The 24131-nt window shown below is 42.7% G+C and overlaps 1 protein-coding gene across 1 annotated transcript in view; it reads right to left on the bottom strand.

Annotated features, from left to right (window-relative positions):
* Positions 1 to 8743: 8743 nt before the first annotated feature.
* tgfbr1b (transforming growth factor, beta receptor 1 b) overlaps positions 8744 to 24131 on the bottom strand; it is a 47890-nt gene continuing 32502 nt past the window's right edge. The window contains exons 6-9 of the mRNA XM_044024519.1: positions 22940 to 23096; positions 16324 to 16448; positions 16039 to 16169; positions 8744 to 8869 (exon numbers count right to left, since the gene is read on the bottom strand). Of these exons, the coding sequence (XP_043880454.1) occupies positions 8744 to 8869; positions 16039 to 16169; positions 16324 to 16448; positions 22940 to 23096 (539 nt within the window). The remainder of the gene's footprint in view (positions 8870 to 16038; positions 16170 to 16323; positions 16449 to 22939; positions 23097 to 24131) is intronic.

Raw genomic sequence — 24131 nt, 5'->3', positions numbered from 1 at the left:
CTCACAGTGACCTTTACTCGCTCACTTCCTCTGACAAAGTGATGCATTAGCCAAAGGTTAGTCAGTGTCACAGGAATCAATACAGAGAGAAAGATTCATTCTCACTCTAAACAGCCATCAACACACACCAGGGGGCAGTGTTTGACAAATGAAGTGAACGGCAGAGACTGTGTCGTACAGTGTCGATGTGAGGGTCACAGCAGGGTCAGCGTGACCTCTGACCTCTGACCTCTGACGCTGCTCCGGTTTCTACACATTTATATTATTTTACATTGAATTACACAGTATTAATATATTCAAACTCATTTGAAATATGTTATTATCGCATTACTGGAAACTGCTGTGATGCATCATGTGAATTGATGTGTAATGGATTCTGGGTAATCAAGATCGTTTTTTTTTTTAAAACATTTACTGTCACGTGACAACGGTTGTAGTTTGTCAGCTGACTCTCACCAACACAGAGAAACACACCGACGTCATGTGACTCGAAAGGCTCCTCCCCACGTTCTACTAAAAACTTCAACAACAACAACAAATGCATTTTATCTCATATTAAGTTGCCCAAACTAGAAAATCTGTGAATACTGTGAAAGATTCAAGGTTTTCTATGGAGAAACTTACATGAGAATATAAAATGTGTGGAGTGTTATTATAAAAGTGTTATTTTGCACTCGTGTTTTACTTCCAGATGAGGTTTCTAGATAGAGTTTGTTCATTCCTCAGCTACAGTGAAATAAACAGCTGCGTCCCACTTGAAAAGATCATCACGTGACTCTTTTCTGAAGATCTGACGTTGATTAGTTGTCTGAATAAACCGGGATTATTTACATTGCCTCTTGTACTGTTGTATTTATTCATATATCTGTATACTATTTTGTAGTATTACCTCCTCCTTGAGTTTGGCCTCAGTGTTTGTATGCAGGTGAGACAGCGGAGGGATGTGGAGCCATGTTTATGTATTTTCTGTGCTGTGTCTCGTTAAAATGGAAAATAGAAAATAAAACATTCCAAACAATAAAAGTCAAAATAATAATTGGTTTGCTACAGCTTCTTCTAGGATATAAGAAAATAATTAGCCAGAACATCTGGGTCCGGGGTGGTTTTTAAGTTAGGGTTTAATTAAATTTAAGCCTGTGATCTCGTACAGTCAGATTTTCCCTCCAGGCTAAGTGAAGTCGGACTCCTCCTCACTCCTCCTGACTGGTGCAGCTCCACATCCTGTCTAACGTATGTTGTTGTTGTTGTTGTTGTTGTTTGTGCAGTTTGTGCTTCCTTTTCAGAGGAGACAACGGAATCCAGTGTCGCTCGTAATGAAGTTAGGATATCGAACTGTCTATCACTCTCCATGCAGCAGCCGCGCTCGTTGTTGAATAACTTGTTCACGCTATGCCGAGAAGACATCGACTAAATACTCGACGTAGCAGAGTATTCAACTTAAAATCAACTCATTGGGGTAAAAAAAAGAATGTATGCGTGTGTGTGTGTGTACATATCACATGAATCAGTCAAGGAGGCAACAAAGTTGCAGTGACTCGGGTACAATTCCACACGCAGTTGTGTCCAAAAACAGGCAAAGAAAACTCGTAAAAACATCTTATAAAAAATGAATCAGTCAAGAAAACAAACAGAGACGGACGTTGTAGTGAAACCTTGTTTCTTTATTCACACCGTTTTCTACTCCAGCTATGTTAGAAGTTAACACGAGTGTCAATCCTCTAGTTCCTATGCTGATCTCTCATTCATCTGTACACACTATATAAAAAAGTCAAGATTATAACATGTTTTAGAAATACAAGATGGTCGAGGGGAGAGGAGGGATCAACAGTTCATCCGGGGCGACTGTCGTGGTGTTCAGTCCCTCCCCTCGCGTCGCGTCGCGTCTCCTCCCCCTTCACCTCCACTCTCACCCTTTTTTTGTTTTTCATGAAACAAAAAGAAAATATCAAACAAGGCATTTTTTCTTCATTGTTTTTTCTTCTTTTTTTCCGGACATTTGTAAAGCGCTTTGACTGTACAGCTCACGCGGAACACAACCCACAGGTCATACACAGAGATACTGCTCAGGCACAAACACAAACACAACACAATGCCATTTGACAAATAAAAGTACCATTGAAAAGAAAGAAAACATATTCTCTTCAACTTTTTTAAGCATTTCATAGAAATAAAAGAGATAAAAGATAAATTGCAAACATGGAGTAAACAAATCAAGAATCGATATATACAGTGAGGTAAAACACATTGGTCTTTAAAAGGAGGTATTTTCTTTTGGATTAAGTGACCTTTTTAATACGTTAATCTCGCTTGTCTTTTTTAAAGACGTCTGTAAAGCAGGTGATGCAGACGTCCACTTCAATGCATTTTGTTTGCGGTGAACAGTTAACACAAGTCCTGTCAAACTTAGGCACCAAATAAAACGTGATAAAGCTTTTACGACTGTCGTCTCGCCACAGAGGAGGAAACTCTGGAGCGGAGCGCGTGGGCCGGAGCTTTAGTGACTCAAACCCGCTCTCCGCGTCAGCTGAGAGTCTGGACTGCACTGGAACCTGGTTCTGGTCAGTGGAGACACAGCAGGTCTGTGAAAGGCTGGAGGACAACCACAGACCTGATCACAGTGTGTGGATCATCCTGGCATAGTTAGGCCGTGGGAACCTGTGTGATCCAGTGGGACTGAGCGGGCGGACATGACTGCCCCACTCTTTGCATAACGAGAGGAAAGAGACATGGAAACGGACCGGTTCCCGCCATGACCTTTGGGCCGAGCGCTGCAGGTTGTGCTCGTACTGGTTGTTGACTCTGAGACGTGGGATACATTCACAGCTGTGGGGATTTCTCAGTGCGTGGTTTGGAGCGGTAGAGCTGCTGGCATAGTTCGTGTCTTCCCTCCCTGCATATTCAACCAGACCCGACCAACTCTCCCGTCAGGGTTTGAGTCACTAAACCACGGAGACACGCTGCTGCTGCTCCAGTCCACAACCTCCATCTGTGATGAACCCATGAGTCCCATGAGGCGAGCTAAGCCTCACCGAGAGCAGGTGCTGGGGCAGCTTAGGAAAAAGAAAACCACCAGGTCTGGAATCCACGAATCGACGGAGGAAAAACATCCTTTCACACGTTCGCTTGGAGACAATTAAAGGAACGACCGGCGCCGGTGTGTGAACCCCGCGTTCAATGATGCGACAGTTGTATAAATGTGGTGATAACAGCTCACGCGTTTGAGTTTCTCCACCAAAATCACTCCAATGTGCAAATGTCACCAGAGAAGACGACGAGAACTCAGAGCTTATTTAGTTTGACCTGTTTTTCTGTTTTCTCTCCTGAGGTGTGTTTATTTCCGAAGAATAGAAAGTTTAGAGTTTAGTTTGATATTTCAAAACGTATTATGAAGCAAAATTTCATTGTTATTACAGGAAGACAAACCTGCGTGTCCTCCACCATCTGGTTTGTTAGTTTGACTTTAACGAGAATTTGAATCAAGCAGATCAGATACAGGAGGTACTTCTCAAGATAAAAGGAATCGTTGTGCGGATTCTTATGAACAGGTAAGATGTGAGTGAGGATCCACATTAGAATCAGGACTTGAGTGTTGGCAGAAGTCTATGGTTTTGAGAGTTTCACCCACGCTTTAGTTTTCTAATTTAGTTCTGAAAGGATGAGACCTCTGAAAAACCAAATTGCTGTTTGGATTTGTCTGAACTTTGACCCGAACCTTCCCAAAAAGCTCCCAACAGCTCTTTTCTCTCATTATCCGTCGCTAATCTCAAGAAGTGCTGCGGGCCAAACGCTGGCGTCTGTGAGTGTGGGCCGCTATCAACACTCGGTTCATCGCTCCGAGTGAAGTGTGGCCCTCGTGTGGCCCTCGTGTGGCCCTCGTGTGTCAATTACAAACATGGAATGAAAAGAGAGAAAGGCAAGAGAGAATCAAAGGGCGAGTCGTGCTGTAGAAAACACTTCTTTTTTGAAAGTTAAGTCATCTTGGGTTTTGAAAAGGAAAAAGTACAAGGCTGCTGGTGACTTTAAGACAGAATGAAGGTTGTTCTAGTCGAGGCATAACAGAGGTGTTGAGTTGAGCTTTTGCTGTTGCTTATGTCCCAGAGAATGACACTGCTAATGGAATACACATACTGTACAGTCTCAGTCCCACTACAGGCACCAGGCACACCAGCCAGGGCTAACTTAAAGGGATTCTTAGAGAGTTTTAACACCACCGACAAACCTCCGCAACCCCAAACCCTGCTGCCCACAGCCACATGGCTTACAAAGGTCAATACTTGGCCCTGGTTTTCCCCAGCAGGACCCAGTTGGCCCACGATTAACACACATTTAACATGAAATTCAGCATAGTCTTGTCACCCTTTTTCTACTGAACGTAGCAGCAATGCCCACTTTGCATTCTTCAAATGACACGTCGGAGTTATGACATCACTGCTGATGTCATAACTCCGACAACAGAAGAATTCTTCGGTACACAACGACATCAAGTCACGTTTTGTTTTTTTAAGCAACTAAATCACTGACGAAAACCTGCAGCAACTGATGATGCAATATAGACAGGAAGTGATATATATCAGAGGCTATGGGATGTTTTAGTTCACCCTCATCTGTTTATCACAGAGTTGGACGTGTGCGGTTACCAGTGGAACTCACGTTGGTGCGACAGCGTTCTGCACTAGCCAACCTGAGGCAAGAGGGAGGGGCCAAACCGACAGTGGTACCGAGGTGCAGGTTACCGGTCAATCACCCGCCCAGCAGCTGTTCAATGTTCAAAAGTTATTATTCCAAGCACTTTTCACCACGACTGTCCAGGGTGTACCCCGCCTATCGCCCTATCGCCCGATCGCCCCCCCGCGACCCTCTGGTGGAGGATAAAGCGGTCTCTCGTGACTCTCTGACCTGCTGAGGTTACACGGACTCAACCAAGTCTGCATCGGTGTTTTTGGACAGTTATTGCATCAAAAGTCACAGATGGAAAATGTCGGTCTTCAAACTCCGTCAGTGTGAAAGCAGGTTCTGTTTGTCCTGTTATCACTTGGTCTAATAATCTACCAGATTAGAGAACAGCGGCACGGCCATCACACCACGACTGTTCTGACAGAACTTCACAGACTGTCTCCAGAGTGGACTCATGTGCAGTGGCTCTCAGTATCATTTACCCTCAGACAGAACACTTGTCCATCTGCTGATCCAGCTGTGCCTTTCCAGGCTCCTCCCACTCACAACAGACTTCTCTCATTTCTTTCTCCAAATGCACCAACAACTAAATTCCAACTGAGTTTTCTTCAGTGGAAAATCTTCAGCACACATCAGAGGAAACACAAATCTGACAGATTGACAAGGTTGTCAGGCAGGTGCGAGACCAGCAGGAGGCGCAGTGGAGCCATTTCCTGATAAGTTTGATAATGAGTGGAGAAATCGTGTAGATGTTGCAATCTGCCGTCTCACCTATAGATGTCACCAACTCTCAAACATGTTCCTGTAAAATGACATTAGTCTCTGGTATCATCTCGTTACTTCTTATTATCTGCTGTGTTTGATGTTTGAGTCACTGTCACCGTCACTCAGGACATACATTTGATACTTTGTCCTGAACTTCTGAATCAATTTGACAAAAATGGAGACTTTGTTTTGTTGTTATTGCATCATCAGTTGCTTTAAGGTCATCACTGCGGGGTTTTGTGGAGAACTTTCCATCACTTTGCTCTCGTCTCAGCTTTCTACACAAAAATAAAAGAATGGCTGAATGCATTTTGGGACTGGGTAAGAACATGGTCCTCATGATTCTGCTGCTGCTGCTGCTGCTGCTGCTGCTGCTCGTGGACCGACTCACAAACTGTGGCTGCAACACTGAGCGAATGACGACGTGCCGGAACAACATGGCACAGAATGATCAGATTCAGGTAATCTGGGTAATCTGAGAGTATTTACATCCAACGGCAGCTCTCACCTCTGCTTGAACAGCGAGGTGGATGATGCAGCAGCACAGAAAAACCAACCGGACTGGACCACGTCCAAACCGCCACACAGGTAAACCCCGCTGTGGTTCAGAAGTGCACTTATTGCTCAACAACGGTGGGTTTTCTTGAGTTCAGTTCAGCACTGTCTGATCATCTAGTGGACGTGTCAACGACAGATTCTCTTTAATACTTTCCATACTTTTAACTGCGTTGAATTAAGCTTTTAGTTTTTGTCCTGTGAACTGAGAGAAAGTGCTTTTGATGGATCGCAGTCACAGTCAGTGAGAGTGGGTTTAGATGCATGAACATTTAACACATGAAACAAACTTAAATCAGATGCTACATACGTCTTTTTTTTAGTCTTTTACGTAAAAATGTGACACTACCTTTTACCATAGTAATCAATTATACATATGTATATACATATAATGATTCCTATGATATGTATTTATATATATATATATATATATATGTATAAAAAATAACAGGAAAAAAACTGAAGAGCAGATCCTGACTCTTTTGCGTTGGTCCCTTAAGGCTTGCTAAGCTGAAATGACAAAAATGTCTATTTGATGCTTTTTTTTCATAAATGTACATTCTAGTAGTAAAAAGAAAAAGCACTTGCCACAAAAAAAAGAAAGAAAAGAAAAGAAAAGATGAGCAACCTGGAAAACCTATGGCTTAGTAAATATCTGTTTGCTATATTTAAATGAATGTACCTCACTGATGTTTTGTTGATTATCGCAGAGAGAAGAAAACACTTGAACGGCTGCAGCTGCATGTCCAAAACACGTGAGACAACAGAAATCTGAATTTACATTTATAGGGCAACAACAGTAATGCTTACAAGTCTTTGTGTCGCGGCTTTTTTCTGACTGAACACAGTTTGAGGTGCTGGAGCTCAGAGAGAGCCGGTCCGCTGAGAGGAGAAGCTGTACAATGAGTTGCTGCTGCTGCTGAGGTGGTCGGGGGAGGGGCTGAGGGGGGGCAGGCTGGAACAATGGCACCAGAGAGTCGGCTGCTGGGTTGTGGGTGCTGCGGTGCACAGTGCGCGTCCCTTCTCGCCTTCCGTCCCTACATCCTGTTGTGTGCATAGTACGAGCTTGCTGCTTCCAGATGAGGGAGATAACACGCGCACAAGCTCAGCGCCGCATACATGTGACAGCGCACACGCCGCGGCAGCCGACATGAGAGGAGGCGGGGTTTTAAAGCACTGGCACTTTCCGGTAACAGCTGGCTTGGAAGGCATGGTGGCAGCTGATTGTTGTTGTTGTTGTTGTTGTTGTTGTTGTTGTTGGTTTAGCAGAGTATAGAAAATACACAGATTTCTCTTCTGTATGTTGCAGCATGTTTGCCAACAATGAATGAGGTCATTATGTCCAGTTTAGTTTTGCAAAAAGGTTCCCCTGCCAGCACAAGCAAAGAATAAAAACTAAACAATAAATTAAAGTGACCTGTCTGCCTCCCTGACAACATGACGGCAGTCGGGGAAATACAACAGTAACACATGAAAAACAGGTGCAAAACTGACTACATGAGGCTGATGTGTGTGTGTGTGTGTGTGTAAGTGTGTGTGTGAAGCCGACAGGCCAGTGTACACACTGACCCACGACCCCAGGTCCCTGCTTCAGTGCTGCTGCTGCTGCTGCTGCTGCAGAACGTCTCCAGAGTGGGGCTGCAGACGCCGTCACATCACTAATGCTCGCGTAATTGTTTACGGTCTCCAGGGAGAGGAATGGAGCAGCATCACAGAGGCCGATACAAGCATGGAGGTGGATGTTCAGAGCAAAACATGTGCCGTTAGAACTCACTGAAACCATCAGCTGGAGAACTTTCACATGTAAAGTCAGAAGAAGACACAAAATGCCACTAAATTCTAAATATTATTCTCATCAAATCTGGTTTTAACGCTTAAATTTGCTTGAGAAAAACAAAGATGATGGAAAATCACAAGATTCAACTTATCGGGACAGTTTTGATGGAAACGTAGAGAATTGTCTCGGCTGAAACGTCGATTTTGAGTTTTAAAACCTAATGTTAAAGACATCGAGAGAGGTCACGTTTGTATGAGCCTCCGTGTTCTGTGCAGAACAACGCTGCCTGGATCCCATCAAAATGAACACTTTGCATTTTTCATCCAGTTTTTCTCACAGTCTGGAAACTGGAGCCTTTCATCACTGAATTATTCAAAAATGTAAACTAGCGAAGTGCATCCCCACCGGAGAGCAGCTTAACCCTCTGAAGTGCAGACTGAAATGCTAATGCACTGATAAAGAGGTGGTGATGAAGGTGTGAGGAGATGAGAGTCAAGCACCCGGGTTGTTTTCCAGCTTCCTGTCTGGACCTCAGTTCACCTGACGCCCGAGGGATGACGACACACCAGTTGTCTTAAGTAGCTTCTGACAGACTTCATGAGATGGATGTAGGAGAGTAACGCGGCAGAAAATGAGCACAAGCTTCCATTAATGCCTCTTTGATCCCCTTCAGAAACACCCACTCCTCATCCGTTCATCTATTTATCCGTTCATGTGAGCACGTCAGCCTGGTGCAACAAACATACACAGATGGTTCCTGAGTTCCAGGTGCAGGATTCAGCAGTTTGTAAATGGATGAAATGACAGAGGAAGAAAAGAGCACAAGCCCCTTCAAAATAAACGGGAGGAACACTCGCTGAATAATATTGACAATAGTAATGCATTAATGCTAAGGATATGGATGCCAGTCAGTGTGTGTGCACGTGTGTGTGCGCGTGTGTGTGTGTGTGTGTGTGTGCGGGGGAGCGGTGTCTACATCTGGATTCCCTCCTGTTGGCTCAGCTGGGACAGAGTTTTCTTGATTCGCAGCGCGGTGAGTCGGGCGGCGCCGTTGGCGTACCAACACTCCCTCATTATCTTTGCCATCACACGCAGAGCCTGAGGAGAGGAGAGGAACATGAATATGACTTCCTCACATCATCATCATCATCATCATCATCATCATCATCCAGAAGAGGAATCTCTGATGTGATTGGACAGATGTGAACTTGCACGACCGTCCACTGTCCCCAGCAACCACAGTTTCTCTGCTCTCCATGATGGTGCTATACATATAAAACTGAATGGAATTGAACTCAAGCATTATCTCACTCACTCACTCACTCACTCACCATCCACTTTCAACCTGAAGACACTTTTGAATGACTCCGCCCACTGTGCCTGCTCTCTCCTGTCACACATGACAGTGTTTGACTGCAGCACAATAACAACGTGCTCATAATTGTGTTATTATATCAGTTACAGTAGTAATATTACAATAAATCCATCTTGTTTCTATTGTAACGCCAAGTAATAATTTGGTTATAACATGTGACATAAGACACTGTACAATAACGCTCTTTACCAAGTTATTAATAATAACTACACTGTTATCATTGTTACTGTGTGTGTGTGTGTGTATGGGCTGCGCCATCACTGCATCCTCATGGTGACAGGCACAAGTGAAACACTGCAATATGATAATAATGAATTGTTTTCTTAGCAACATCAGCATCAACTAAAGGCGCAAAGGTGGCTCAGTGGTGGAGTGAGTCGTCTTTCAACTGGGAGGGTATGGGTCCCAACTGTGCTGGTAACTGTGCCCGCGAGTAACGCACACCATTACATTACATTACATGTCATATAGCACCATGGTTCCCAACCTAGGGTCCAAGCTCCCCTTAGGGGGGCGCCAGAGATCACATGGGGGGCACAGAGCTTTGATTGCTCTGAGTTTGTGAGGTTAATATAATTACAGCTGTGCATCCCAATCAGACACTTTGCTGGATAATCAGAAGTCAGTATCATCCAAATAAAAACGATCATTTGTTTGGTCCACCTTTAAATGTATTAACCTATTTGTCCTGATCACGTTCCTGTTGAGTGAGAAACGTAAAAGTACCAAAGACTCACCGGGATCAAAAAAAAAGAAAACAAGGCAATACCTTGGTTTTGATTGAACGGGAGCACGGGACCAGGATCTTAACCACTGATCCACTCCACCCAGAAACAGAAGAAGAAAACAACCTGCTGTATGAGCAGGTGCTTTCATCAACATGCGCTCAACATTTTCACGCTTGTTAACTTCAAACGTCTTTTATGACCAGCTGCAGCATGCACTTACGAGTCTGACTGTACATGTGTGTGTGTGTGTGTGTGTGTGTGTGTGTGTGTGTGTGTGTGTGTGTGTGTGTGTGTGCAGCGACAGGGAGGGACAGACAGAGGGACATGTGGGTGACAGAGGAGGAACACGTGATTGAGAGACACACAACTCCACAACACTCCTCCATGTAAGCACAGCTTTTCTAGTGACGGTATAAACACTATTGTGTAATATTGTGTTACAATCACTGAACAAAACAGACTCGTTACTCTTGTCTCACTTAAGCAGCAACTTCCTGCGAGACACCATGAATAGACTTGGATGAAAGACTGAAGCACGCCTGAGTTTACACTAATGCCTTCATGTCTCCCTTGGTGTGTCTGTAAACAGCATCTGGTATGTATGAGTCAACATGTCTGTCTGTCTGTGTCTGTGTGTGTCTGTGTGTGTGTGTGTGTGTGTGTGTGTGTGTGTGTGTGTGTGTGTGTGTGTCACTGTGTCTGTCTGGTGAGAAACTAGAGCCTGTGAAACTTCCTACAGTGCTCATTAATACAACCATCAGCCAACACATTCCACTCATCTATTCATCAGGTGGACTAGTGCCAAACACCACACACACACACACACGCGCACACACTCTAGACTTCAGAGGACATTCCTTGGACTTACATTCATTTCTTGGTTGGTTCATTCTCAACCATAACTACTACCGACTAGTGAACCCTAATCTCATTCTAACCATACATGAATGTAATTATTTACATATTAACCCTAACCCTATGGGGACTTGACCAGGCTGACCAACAACAAGAAAACCAATCAGCATCGAGATTCTCTCACTAAAGTCTGTGTCCAGTCAGACGAAGCAAAACCATGTCATCTCTGCATATTCACACCTGGAGCTTTTAGAACATCAGTAGTTTTATCAACTGAGACGCTTTAAAAAAAGAAAAAGCTTGAAACAATCTATCGCCACTCATGTGACGGATGCAAAAATAGCACAAAAATGATTTTGTGGTGCGAATGACGTGAACAGCAGAGTGATCTCAGTTCTATGTCCTGAAATAAACCTCATTTGATCACATTTAGTAAGAAGAACCATGTGCAGCTGTGTGAGGGAAACAAACAATTATCCTGAAACAATCCTTCTATTGTGTTTCTCTCACATATTAAATTTGACATTTATTCACATGGAGCACATTTATTCTCTTCTGTATCTAGGGATCGCCAGGCCACCCACGGTGATTAGCACCATGTTATACATTTGTGGAAGCAAACAACATGATCCAGTAACCACAGTCACACAAGTGCCGTGGTGACAGTAGGTGACGGTAGGTGACAGGTGACAGGTGACAGGTGATGGTGACAGGTGAGGTAGGTGACAGTAGGTGAGTGACAGGTGACAGAGGTGGTGAGGTGACAGGTGACAGTAGGTGACAGTAGGTGATGGTAGGTGATGGTAGGTAGGTGACTAGGTGGTAGGTGACAGTAGGTGACGGGGTGGAGGTGACAGGTAGGTGACGCAGGCAGCAGGTGACAGGTAGGTGCAGTAGGTGAGCAGGGTGACAGGTGAGGTAGGTGACAGCAGGTGACAGTGGGTGACAGGTAGGTGACAGCACAGGTAGGTGGCAGGTGAGCTGAGGGTAGGTGAGGGGTAGGTGACAGCGGTGGGTGACAGTGAGGTGTGGTAGGTGACAGGTGATTAGGTGACAGTAGGGTGATGCAGGTGACAGGTGACAGTAGGTGACGGGGTGACAGGACAGACAGACAGGACAGGTGACACAGTAGGTGTAGGTGAGGTAGGTAACAATAGGTAACGTGAGGTTGATGGTAGGTGACAGTAGGTGACAGTAGGTGATGGTAGTGAGTAGGTGACACGGTAGGTGAAAGTAGCAGGTGACTGGTAGGTTAGGTGTGGTTGGTAGGTGACAGTAGGTGACGGTAGGTGATGGTAGGTGAAAGTAGGTGAAAGTAGGTGACGGTAGGTGACAGTAGGTAATGCACGTCCGGCATTAGATGTTTGTCAGAACCTGTTTGTCTATAAGGTGGAAAAATAAATGAATAATAATTTCACCTGTAGACTAAGGGTCTTGGCTGCAGCATAGAACTTGACAATTTGCAATTTGACATGCTGCCTCCTCCGCTCTGTTAAAAAGCTATTTTGGTAGTTTTATAGCGCAGAGTTGTGTCGTGTGGCCCCTAAAGCAACGCTCGGGTTAAACATGGAGTACACGCAGAGGGCAGAGCGAGTGAGTTCATATGCTCATGACACAACTGGTTGTTTAGGCCAGTGTACGACCACCTCCCCTTCTCTTCTCTTCTCTACAGAAGGTACCGTCATGACAGGGAGCTCAGATGTTATTTGATGATTTAAAAGGAAAAATGAATGTAATGAATATGTGGTGTGCAGTGATGTGCATTTACAGCGGCACCAGTGCTCCTCACTACACCACTGCTCTGTTTTTCCAGGCGTTAGCAGGTGGGGGTTGTTGTGTGTGTCCTCTCGCCTCAGTCTCGTCTTCAGTCTCGTGTGTGGGAGCCAAACCATCTGTTGTTGTTCTTCTCGTCACCAAAGTCAATTGTTTGCAATTCTAGCTGCATCTCTGGCCTCATTGTCATGCTGCAGCGTGAATGTGACAGAGCAGACGCTGCTGGGATGGCATGTTGTGACGAGGTGCTTACAGAATTAACACAGCACTGGTAACACATTCATATGTCTATGAATTACAGGTAGACATATTCATCCTCATTATTATTTAATTAATCAGCCAATTCTAACTTCATGTGAGTTCACACATCTTTGTTCTCAACTTCATTTTTTAATCCAAAGGTTTATTTGACAAAGTTAATATAATTGTTACTCAGTAGTTAGTTTATGAATGATTTTTATCTGAAATAAATAAGTGCACTGCTGAGCAGACAATAAAATGTTTATTGAAGTTGAGCTATTTAATAAATAATTTGTTATAGGTTATATGGAGAAATATTCACAATAGAAAATCTGCAGCACATAGAAACCATGAGCTGCTCCAAAGAAAAGCCCATATTGGTCAATCTGTAATAGAATTTATTACGAATAAACCTGACAAAAATGAACCTGCAGTGGCTTTTTTGTGAAGGACACACAAAGTTATGCCTTTTGTGTTTGTTTTGTTGTATTTAGACTTAATTTATTTAAAACAAAACACTAGTGAGCCAAACAGCACTAATTCTGCTGTGCACACACAACAAGGTGTTACTGTGTGATATTGTACAGTCTGAACGTAACACAACTGTTTCCAGTTACGAGGCAGCAAAAAGCAGAACATGCTATTTTTGGAAGCCAATTACTTCACATGACAGGCACTGATGAAACGACCTCTGTGCTCCAGCTCAAAACTGGGAGCTAATTATGCTCAGATTTCTTGCAAAAAGGTCACATTTGTATTTTTTTTGCAACAACAAAGAAAAAAGAAGAGACAAAGAAACATCAAGAGAGCAGGAAGTCACAAACAGAAATGACAGAACAGAATTTAAACTAAAGCTCATCCTGAAGCTGTCAATGACCATTTAGAGCTTCAGTGTCAGCTTACTAAACCTGTTAGTCTGTCTGGATGGATGGGAGGGTATGATTATTATAGTCTGGATCACTGTTGTATGAAAACATGACTGATTTGTGTGTGTGTTTGTGTGTGTGCGCGCACACAGGGACAAAAGAGCTACTGTTGTGTGTTACTTTTGTGTCAATGAGGTGAATCTAAAAAAACCATTTGATCTTACTGATGAAGGCAGCACGACATCAATGTGCTGTCTGTAATGTTAAATGACTCATTTGCTCCATGGACTTTGGTATGGGAGGGTGAGTGGTTTACAAACTTCCCTTTAATGTCTGAGCTGTCGAACAGTGAACATATTCTTAAGATATTGTAGAGTTTAAGATAAGTCCATGTTTAGCATCCTTTGTCCAAGAAAACAACTACACAGTGGAGCTCAGAGGTAATGTTGGTGCTAATAAAGTAGAGTTGTAAAATGTAAGTTTGATAAAAAGAAAACAAAGTCAAGGCTAACAACTATGCTAAAGGCAAAAAGATGAATGCATGTCGTAGCATTGTACTGGAAATGAAAACAAATGTTACCCAGCAGACATTGACCTTAGTTTGGAGTTCCCATCAATGCTGATCGAAGCCAAAGCCGATTAAAACAAACAAAAACAACAGATGTAATCTAGACTCACTTGATCCTGGATCAAATGTGGATTAAAACATTCCCATTGGTCATGAAACGGCTTAAACATGGGTTGTTGACCAATGTTGAGTAAAAAAACTTGTCCCACTGGCAGCCATGTTGGGCCAAAAAACCTGAACCATCCCTTTTCACTGCAGACGATTAACACAAGCTTCTTACGCAGTATTTAGCTTCAGAGTGAGGTCAAAACTTCTCATCACTGTGTGTCGACGTGCTTTTGATGTGATTATAATGAAAAAAACAAGTGTCATCAGAGGAGCATTGTAATAAAATGTTAAACGACAAAGGAAAAGACCTGTTGACTCTCCACAGCTCAGTTAAGCCATATTTACCACCAGCTCCCATAATCAAATCAGACAGACAGACAGACAGACAGACAGACAGACAGAAAGACTGCTAACACAGTAACAGCAATCGATAAGACAAATGTGTGGCTCTGTGTCTATAGTACAGTTATTAAACCTGAAACCACACACACACACACACACACACACACACACACACACAGTATTTCTGCTCCTGCAGCCTGAGTGGTTTCTTCTTCTCTGGGGACATTAGGTAGGTGTGTGTGTGTGTGTGTGTGTGTGTGTGTGTGTGTGTGTGTGTGTGTGTGTGTGTGTGCGTGTGTGTGTGTGTGTGTGGTTATAGAGAAGGACTCTGAGGCTCTGAGGTTCAGAGTTGTTGCTGAATAGAAATCTCCTGCCATGTTTGAAAGACGAGAGAGTTTGTGTTTGTGTTTGTGTTTGTTCCACACACAGAAACGCACACAGTGCTTTATTTAAATACAGGGCTTGAAAAGTCAGATGCTGTGTATGAACTGAAAGCAGATTCCTCTCTTCCCATCGTTACCTCTCTCTATAATGATGCTGTGAATCATAGACTCATCTCATGCAGTGTTTTTTAAAAAAAGAGATAAACTCACTGACACACTGTGGGCTGTAATATGAGTGGAATTCCTTCCTTCTGTTATTATTTGTCTTTATTATCAAAGAGACTTTGATCGAGGCACCGAGTCAGAACCTACACTCACTCTCACTGAAAACAACCAACGAAAATCTACACTTACTTACGTCATCAACGTTAAATGAATTAAAAAGATCATGTTCACCACTTGGATTGGCACCAGCACCGCCGCAAACCCTCATGTGGAGGATAAAGTGGGAGGAGACGACCACTTTTATCTTTATCTTGCTGTTGTTTATACTAAAGTTTAAAGTTCATTCTCTCACACCAGAGTCCATAGAGAAATGCAGTGATTTTACATCACAGCACACAGGAGTTGTTCCTCCATCACTAAGTTCAAACATGTTGTTTTGTGATTCTAATCCTTCATTCTGATTAACCTGAGAAATACAAACTGACTAAACGAGACCTCCCGTGTCCTTGTTATTGCTCATGGACACTGGTGCAGCAGAGTGGTTTGCAGTTTGAAGTCAGAATAAGTGGTGAACACATTTGTAGATTTAAGCAGGTGTCCATTTTTTTTTTTACGTGAGACTTTTGTTAAATGTCTAAAATATGTTTAACCTTGAGTTGCTGCAACGATGGTTTGAATGACAGCAAGCCTCTGTGTGTCTGACTCTCAGTGCAGAAGGCTGACATGATGAATAATAATGAAATAATAATGAATAATATGCTCGTACTTCATCCAATCCCACTCCAAAGAACCGCAACAGTCACTTCATCACCACATTTAAAGAATCCTCTAAGTGTAAAGTGAGTTTGAGACTCGGGGTCTTACCTCACAGCTCTGCCAGCGGTTGGGAATGTTGGGCCGAAGCTTCTGCTCACAAACCACCTTCCTCATCTCCTCCACTGATGGATCAGACTGGACCAGGTCATAGTAGGGCAGCTGGTAGTCCTCATGGATGCCTGCCAGAAAATAAGGTTCGAAAAACGTCTCATTTAATGGCCAAAATACACAGACAGAATGTTCATTCCTTGAGCTATGCAGACAGTGATGTGTCATACACACACACTCATTCACTGGACGTCTGCCCTCCACTTCCACTCATGCAATCCTCACCTCCCATAGAACAGCGGCTGGCGATCTCCCAGAAGACCAGACCCATGGCATAGATGTCCGCTCGCTTAAAAGACTCAAAGTGCTTCATGTTTATGGAGTCGTCCAGGACCTCTGGAGCCATGTACCTGAGAGCACAGATAATGGATCGTTAGTCGTTCAGACACTTCAGAAGCCCGAAAGGCAGTAGGGAAAAAAACAGCTGGAAACAAAGTCGACCAACAAAGAGAATTTCAGATTTGATTTTATATCACTGGCGACACCAAAGTCAACCAAACGTTTGATTGAGTTGGTCCACCTCCGTTACATGGAACTGGTTTGGCTTTTTCCCAAACAACAAACAACCCTTATTTGCAGAGTTTGACCTTTGAACCTCCTAAAGACAGCGTCCTGAACAATATGCAGAGAGTGAAAGAGCGAGGAGAGCGGCGACGCCACACTCAGCTACATTTAGACTAAAAGAAGTCACTTTAAGACGGAAACGAGTAACTGGAGCAGTTGCCTTTTATAAATTGTTATAAATAAATGAGTCATTTATCAGTTCCTCTACTAGAAACCTTCCTCCCACCGAGCAGCACCCAGGGGCCACTGAGGGTTAGACACCTTGCTCAGGAGTACCCCAGCAAACGTCTGCACTCTTGCTTACCTTTTAAATCCTGTTCCTCAAAAGCCTTTTAATCCTCAGATACTCTTAAAGGTTAACAAAACACTGTCCTTTAATACAGAACACTGATGGAGAAGTTCAATAACAAGCTACACATTGAATTTCATGAGTTGTTCTGCAGTTTCCAATGATTTCTGTCAAACCGACCACGTGTAACCACTGACTGAGTGAAGTCTTTCCATGTTGTCTCGTATAAATCACGTGTTATATACAGTAGAAGCTTGTTTTAATCACACTTTATTTCTATTATTTCATTCATTTTTGTCTGTTTATGTTGTTTTTCACTGTATAGTGATGCATTTATTTTTGGTTTTCATCACCTCAGCTGTGGCGCTGTAACACTGCTACACCAAAGACACGCTCGGTGCATGCTTATTGTGAAAAATAAAATACAATGAAGCTTCAAGCATCCAAACATGTTTACCTTACAATGTATACAATCAACAAGTAAACAGACCAACAATCTTCAAACGCAGAATGACAGCGCAAGACAGCGGTGGAACGAAGACATGTTTGTTTGTTAAGTAGTTTACACAACGCTCCGCGGTGGTGTTTCGACCTTTTCCTGTTTCTGGGAAACGTTTCCAAAACTTTAGTGAAGTCACTTTGACTCACTTTCATGTCAACATTAACATTGAACCTTAAGACACAAGAGTCAAACTCAAAGAGTGTCAAGACCAGAAACTAGAGACAAATGTGCATATTTGACATTTTACACTTAAACTACAATTGCATTATTTACAATGCAATAAATTATTAGTACTCATTGATCATCAACTGACCTCTTCCTACAGAGTAAAAGTGTTTAAATCAGCTGAGCTTCCAGGCATCAGATGTCACCTGCTGACATGACGTCTACAAAAGAGACAATGAGTAGACCTAAGATGTGGAGAGGCAGATTGTGCACGCTCACTCTCGCTCTTGTCTCACAGCATTTACACACTGTCTGTGATACTGGTAAAGACAAGTCCGTACGCACAGCCATGCCCTTGGGAAGATGCTTCTCATGCAGACTACTAAAGAATCCTATTAGATTAGCTTCAGATAAATATAAGGCACAGACTCAATGTTTTAAATGTTCACAAACTAAGAGAAACGTTACAATAGATGCTATTAAAATATTATCCATCCATCTATACTTTGAACTCATGGTGTTCAGTTCATTCGGTCCACGCAGTCCTCTGAAGACAACAGGACAGATGTAGTGATGTGTCGCGTCCCACTGTGATCAGCTGTGCTGTCCTGGTTTGATCAGAGACTGAATCACAAAAAACCTCAAAGAATGACTGAAACTCTGCAGGACTCCAGTCACGAGGTGCACACTCAGACCCTGATGAGCTCTGATGAGGAGGATTTAACTGTGTAATGAGGAAATCTTTTGCTCTGGGCAAAAGAGGCAGAGACCTAAATCAATTCCTGAACCGATTGGTGCAGAACTGATGAATGACCAAACTCCTGCTGCTTCAGATAAACCAAGACAAAGAGAAACATCACTCAGACAACGAGCGTCAGCAGTATTAACCAAAGACCTTGGAGGAATTCAGCAAAGCATGATTATGTTATTAACAACAGGGTTAAAAAAAATATCACCTTTGAATTGGAATCTGGAGTCTTTTAATAAAGATAATGTTTGAACAAAACAAAGGTTTTAAGAAACATGGAGAACATCTTTAACCATGTTCACATAAGTGGCTTTCACTGAAGGTTTTCTGCAGAAAAGTCCAGACATGCTCCAGAAACTGTCTGAAGGGTTGTGATCCATAAAGAGAGAGCGGGTGACACAGCAGGAAAAGCTCCAGATAAATACTCAAGCCAGGCTCTGCCCCTTACCCTGATATTCTGGACATCAAAGTGCGGCGTGAAAGAATCGAACCCGAACAGTCTCCCACTGCATTTATCAGGACAAGCAAAGTCTGGAAAGAGTCTGTATGATCAGAACAGGATTCTTTTGTCTTTTTTTTTACCTTCACGCAGCAAAAAACAACCTCTGTCCACAGAAACCTGGAGCAGCAACAATACTGACAACAGCACGCGTGAGGATTCACAGAGTTCCTTACATTCTCTGATGCTTCACACAACACTGAGCAAAGGTACGAACTGTCGCAGGTTCAAATAGTGCTGGATATGTTCTGTGCTCCTGCACCAGATGTGACAGTAGCTAGTAGCCATGGCAACCTGGAGATCTTTGTTCATCCTCAAACATATCAGCTCAGTCTGAACTAGAACTATGAAAACCTGATAAAATGCTATCACTGCGTCTGCTACATACACACCAACGTCAAATAAGTTTACACAATGCTGATTTCTCAGTATAACAGTGTTTTGTTTTCATGTCCTTGGCAATATTCTCACGCTGCACACAGAGTGATGCGTTATATGTCACGACGGAGGAGGCGGAGCACAAGTGACACACCTTCATGCAACTGGACTAGAGCTGAGAACACCATGAAGACGTTTCAGTGGATTCTACTGCTAAAATCCTGGAGATTCAGTCAAGAAAATCAAGTACTTCACCCCAAACAACTGCTGCTGCTGTTCCTGCACCACGCAGCTCCCAGTTTCCTGGATGGGGTCTGGTCAAGAAAAGTCCGATACACACAAATACACATTGGACCTTTAAAGGGTCTTTTTCTAATGCACTGCTGAGTGTATTTCATCACATCACATCACAGGGAGCTGCTCTTGGTACTCACGACATCCTGCTGGATGTGCTCTTCATCACAGCTCTAATCAAACCTTCTCATGACAATGCAGACATGGATGTGATAGACTGACCAGAGTCTGCACAGACACAGTGAGCAGAGCAATAACAAACCCTGGACACGGTGTAATCACCTCCAATGTTTTTGTCTCCTGACTGACTGTGTTTTTCTTTTTAACCTGTTGACTCGTGTTTTTTAATGAAACTTCCTCTATTTTTATTCTAGGTTCTAGATGTAGGTTTTAGTCAAATGGCAACTTTTAAACTCTTTCTTTTAGGTGAAGTGAAGCTGGCTATTTATACTACTGGGGGAAAACAGAGAGGGTCAAGAGGTCATCCCAGTCAAAGCTAGTGTGACTAGAGTTTAGTCTTTACAATTTAAACCTGGTGTTTTACTAAAGTCATTCAGTATATCAATGATGTGTTCTTATTATGACTGACTTCTGGTTATTGACACTAAACAACATTCATTTGTTGCTATACTAAGTTGTTTTTGTTCTTTTTAGATGTATTTGTTTAGTTTTTGTCCATTAGTACACAGAGGATTCAGGTGTTTTTCATCATGATGCACATGACGCTCAGCTCGAGCTGTTACTGTCTTTAACAAACATCCTCCTAAGTTAAAGTCAAATAACACAAACTGTAAATGTGGATTTACTGGATTTAACACAAAGCATTGATTAGTAACTCAAGGAAAAGAGAGTGATGGTGATGGATGGTTTAAACATACAATACATTCAGTTTTTATCACAGTTTTCCACTCCCTGTCCTGCTCTCTGATTGGTTGGGGGGGCGGTGATCAATCACAGACTCAGATTTAATTTCCTGCATGCAGAGTTGATGATCAGGCTGAAAACTGTGCAGAGTGAACTAGGTTTAAGTTGCTGATAACAGAGTGAAAAAAAAAGAAAAAGAAAAGAGATCAAACTGCACGAAGAAGAAGAAGAAGACGAAGAAGAAGCGTGGAATATTATATTATATTATCATATAATGTTAGTGTCCCATGTATAAACAGCGGAATCTCATCGTGAGCCAATGCTTTAGTATCTAAACTGTCAGAAAGCAGCAACGTCAAAAGGATTGATGCTACAAACACATTCCAGGCACATTTCACAAAAACACATAGAAAGTTTAAAAACTCGACTGAATTCAAATCATCAGTATGTAACACAGATTTCTACCAAGGCCAGAGCTTGTGTCTCCAATGACCCGAGGCTTACTGCATGATATAGTGGCAAAGAAATCCAGCCGCCGCATCAAACCACTGCACAGACAAGGAGGCGGGAGGAAGACATAAACAAGATCAAAAATGGAGAAAAGGCTGTGCTGCTATCACAGTAGGGAGGAAGAGGAGCTGCTGTGGCCTCAGTGCACCGCTCCTCCTCTAATCCTGCAGATAGACACGTCAACACAGAAACAGATCTTTCTCTACATTAGCGCTCTTAAAAGTTTTGTCAACATAATCCACGACTAAAGTTTGTCAATGCAAATGTTTGTTGTTGATCTCAGGAACCATGAAAAAAAACAAACCCACAAAACCCAACCATTTCAAAGGTAATTAATCAATTAACAAAACAGTTGAGGTTTATCTGAATATTCATTAAAGCCAGAGGAGTAAATAGAGACGTAGTAGATGAAGTGGAAGTTGCTCAGTCTAGAGGCAGCAGCAGCAAATTAGTATGAGCTCTGAATCAGAGATGAGCCTGCGGTAATCTGGTAATCTCATCTCTGATTCAGTTTTATAGAATGTTAATCCTGTGCTGCCATTTTCAGACGTCAACTGCACATCTGGACATTCAGACATTCAACCAGAGGTTGTGGGACATTGTGTGGGTAAGAATCTCTGAATGATCCCGACAAGGTGACGGAGCCTTGTTTGAGTGTGCAGGATCAGGACTATCTGCAGACGGGAGCATCTTTCCACTCACACATCTCAGCAAAAATGAGATTAAAAAAAAAGGCGATACTGACGTTGGTGTCAGGTATGACATTAAATTAACTATTCATCAACTCACTCCTGCATCGTTTCAGCTGAGCGCTGAATAACAGACTGATGAAGGGATGAGTATTGTGAAGACACCAGTGTTGATACTGCTCATCACCGCTCTTGACATTAAAAGTTGTTTTTACTGTTTCTACAGGACGGAAGTTACAAGTTCTTGTGATGCTAACGTCGCCACACATTTACCTTCAGTCGCTCATTGAACGCATGAATCTAATGCATATGGAAGCAGAGGTGACTCTTATATTCTTACATTCAACAGCTGGGTTTCTAGCTACAGTAAACATTATCCTGAAGTGAATGGTCTCGAACCTCAGGTTCAGCTCTTAAACTCAAATTGTGAATCTTGAAGCTTAAAAATGGAGGTTCAGATTGTTGTGTGTGACATCACCACTCGTTGCCACCTGGCTGCAGTTACCTGAGGAGGACGCTGCAGTCTTGTATTTGTATGTTACCCTTTTTACCTGTAGTTACCTTGTAACTCGGGATGCATCAATACCACGTGACTTCAATTTGAGGATTAGCCCAGAGTGAGTACTTGTAAATACTTTTATTTGCCTCATTTTGACTGTGAACAAAATACATTAGAGCCGCTGATTTCCACATTTACAGACTCCTCCAAAGGAATTAGAAGACTGAGGCTAATGACTTTATTTTAGCTGTGTACACTATTAGTTCCAGGTATTTACATCAGGATATGTAGTTTGTAATAGAACCCCACATTTTTTGAATGAGAGTAGAACTCACGAGTGCAGCGACGGACCCTTAACAGGCATCAGTATGTGCTAAATTTAACAGACTGAGCTCAAACTGTGGGACACTCTTCCCTGTGATGACTGCAGAGTAAACAACGGAGCACAACATCCAACAGAATGTTCTGAACACGTCATTAAGACGTGCTTTAGATGTTTTTCTTCTCAAATGTCCTTGTCCTTGGACAAAGACTCGCTATAGTCGTCTATAATGACTTATCTGTAGTGCAGCTGAAACCCAGATAACCTTGAGAGTTGAAATAGAGTCACCTCTTGAAGAGTAAGTGTGGCCACACGAACGGCCCAACATCTTTATTTACGAGCCCACTTCACTGCCGTGACTCGCAGTGAAGCTCGTGTCACGCAGCGAGACCAAACGCGGCAACTGCCCACACAGCGAGGCAGAGTCTGCTTGTGTCGTACAGACAGACAGGCAGACAGGCAGACAGGCCAAAGAACTTCCCTAACCCGCTCCTGCTGAAATAACTGTGAATATCTACCTTTTGGTTCCCACTCTGTGGTTTGGAGCGATGTCGATGGTGTCGGTGGCAGAGTCGTGTCGGACAGCTAGACCCAGGTCAGCGATGCAGCACGTCCCGTTCTTCTTCACCAGGATGTTCTTTGACTTCAGGTCTCTGTGGGCGATAGCGGGCTTACCTGGAGACACAATGAGGGAACAGGTCAAACTCAGCTGTGTGTTTGCTTTGCGTCGCTTTTTTTATTCTTTATTTTGCACCATTTTAAAAATACATATTGGAAATAAAATACAGTGGATATTTGAGTCCTGACAAATGCAGTTTGTTTGTGTGACATTTTCTATCATTACAGCCAGTCAAGTGAAAGACTTCAGCGAGTCAGTTCACATGACGGATACATCGACTCGCTCTGAAGAGTAAATAGAAGTTTGACTTTTGTCCACCAGCAGCAAAGGTTGAGTTCTGAGACGACATAGAACCACATCGGTTATTATTTTCGATGTATTGAATCATTAGAATGAGTTCATTAAAAAGAGTTGTTCAGTACTTCCTCCATGACCGGAGCACAGACTCCATTTGACACAGTCAGGCTTTCAGGACGGTTAAATAGTGCTAAATACACCAGACTCTCTGTTACATAAGAGGTTTTAGACATTTCCTTTGCTAAATGTTGGAGATGAACCCACGTTTTCAGGATTGTTAAATCTTTTTAACTGATCTACAGTTCAACATGGTTCACTGTGATTCTTGTGCCTCTTCCTGTGACGGCACTCGGACCAATCGGTGCACGACTAAAATAAAAATACCAGGTTTTATCGCTAATGGAAAAGCAAAATAACATAAAATAGAGTCGACCTCTGTGTGCAACAGCTGAGACAGAATGAGTCTCTCTGTGTGCAGCCATACAACTCTAAAAATGTCTCCAGCCATAATGGATGTTCTCACCTTGGATTTGAAGGAAAAAGAAGGAACATGCTAAATAAATGGCTCCTGCTTTAGAAAAGTAAGCTTGGGTTAACTTGATTAAGCACTTTGAGATTTTCTGATTCTTGCATTTGGAGACAAGGGTGTAACATGTGATGCTTTACTATTCATTATGGAAATTGACAACACAGTTTTGCAGATTTACGAAATAAGAAATCAAATAAATAAATAATAAAATAATATAAGATAAGTAATAACTTTCATTTTAACCGTGTATTTGCAATGAATATCT

The sequence above is a fragment of the Solea senegalensis genome, linkage group LG1 (genome assembly GCF_019176455.1).
Source record: "Solea senegalensis isolate Sse05_10M linkage group LG1, IFAPA_SoseM_1, whole genome shotgun sequence".
Taxonomy (NCBI): Eukaryota; Metazoa; Chordata; class Actinopteri; order Pleuronectiformes; family Soleidae; genus Solea; species Solea senegalensis.
This window is presented reverse-complemented; position numbering and strand designations above follow the sequence as displayed.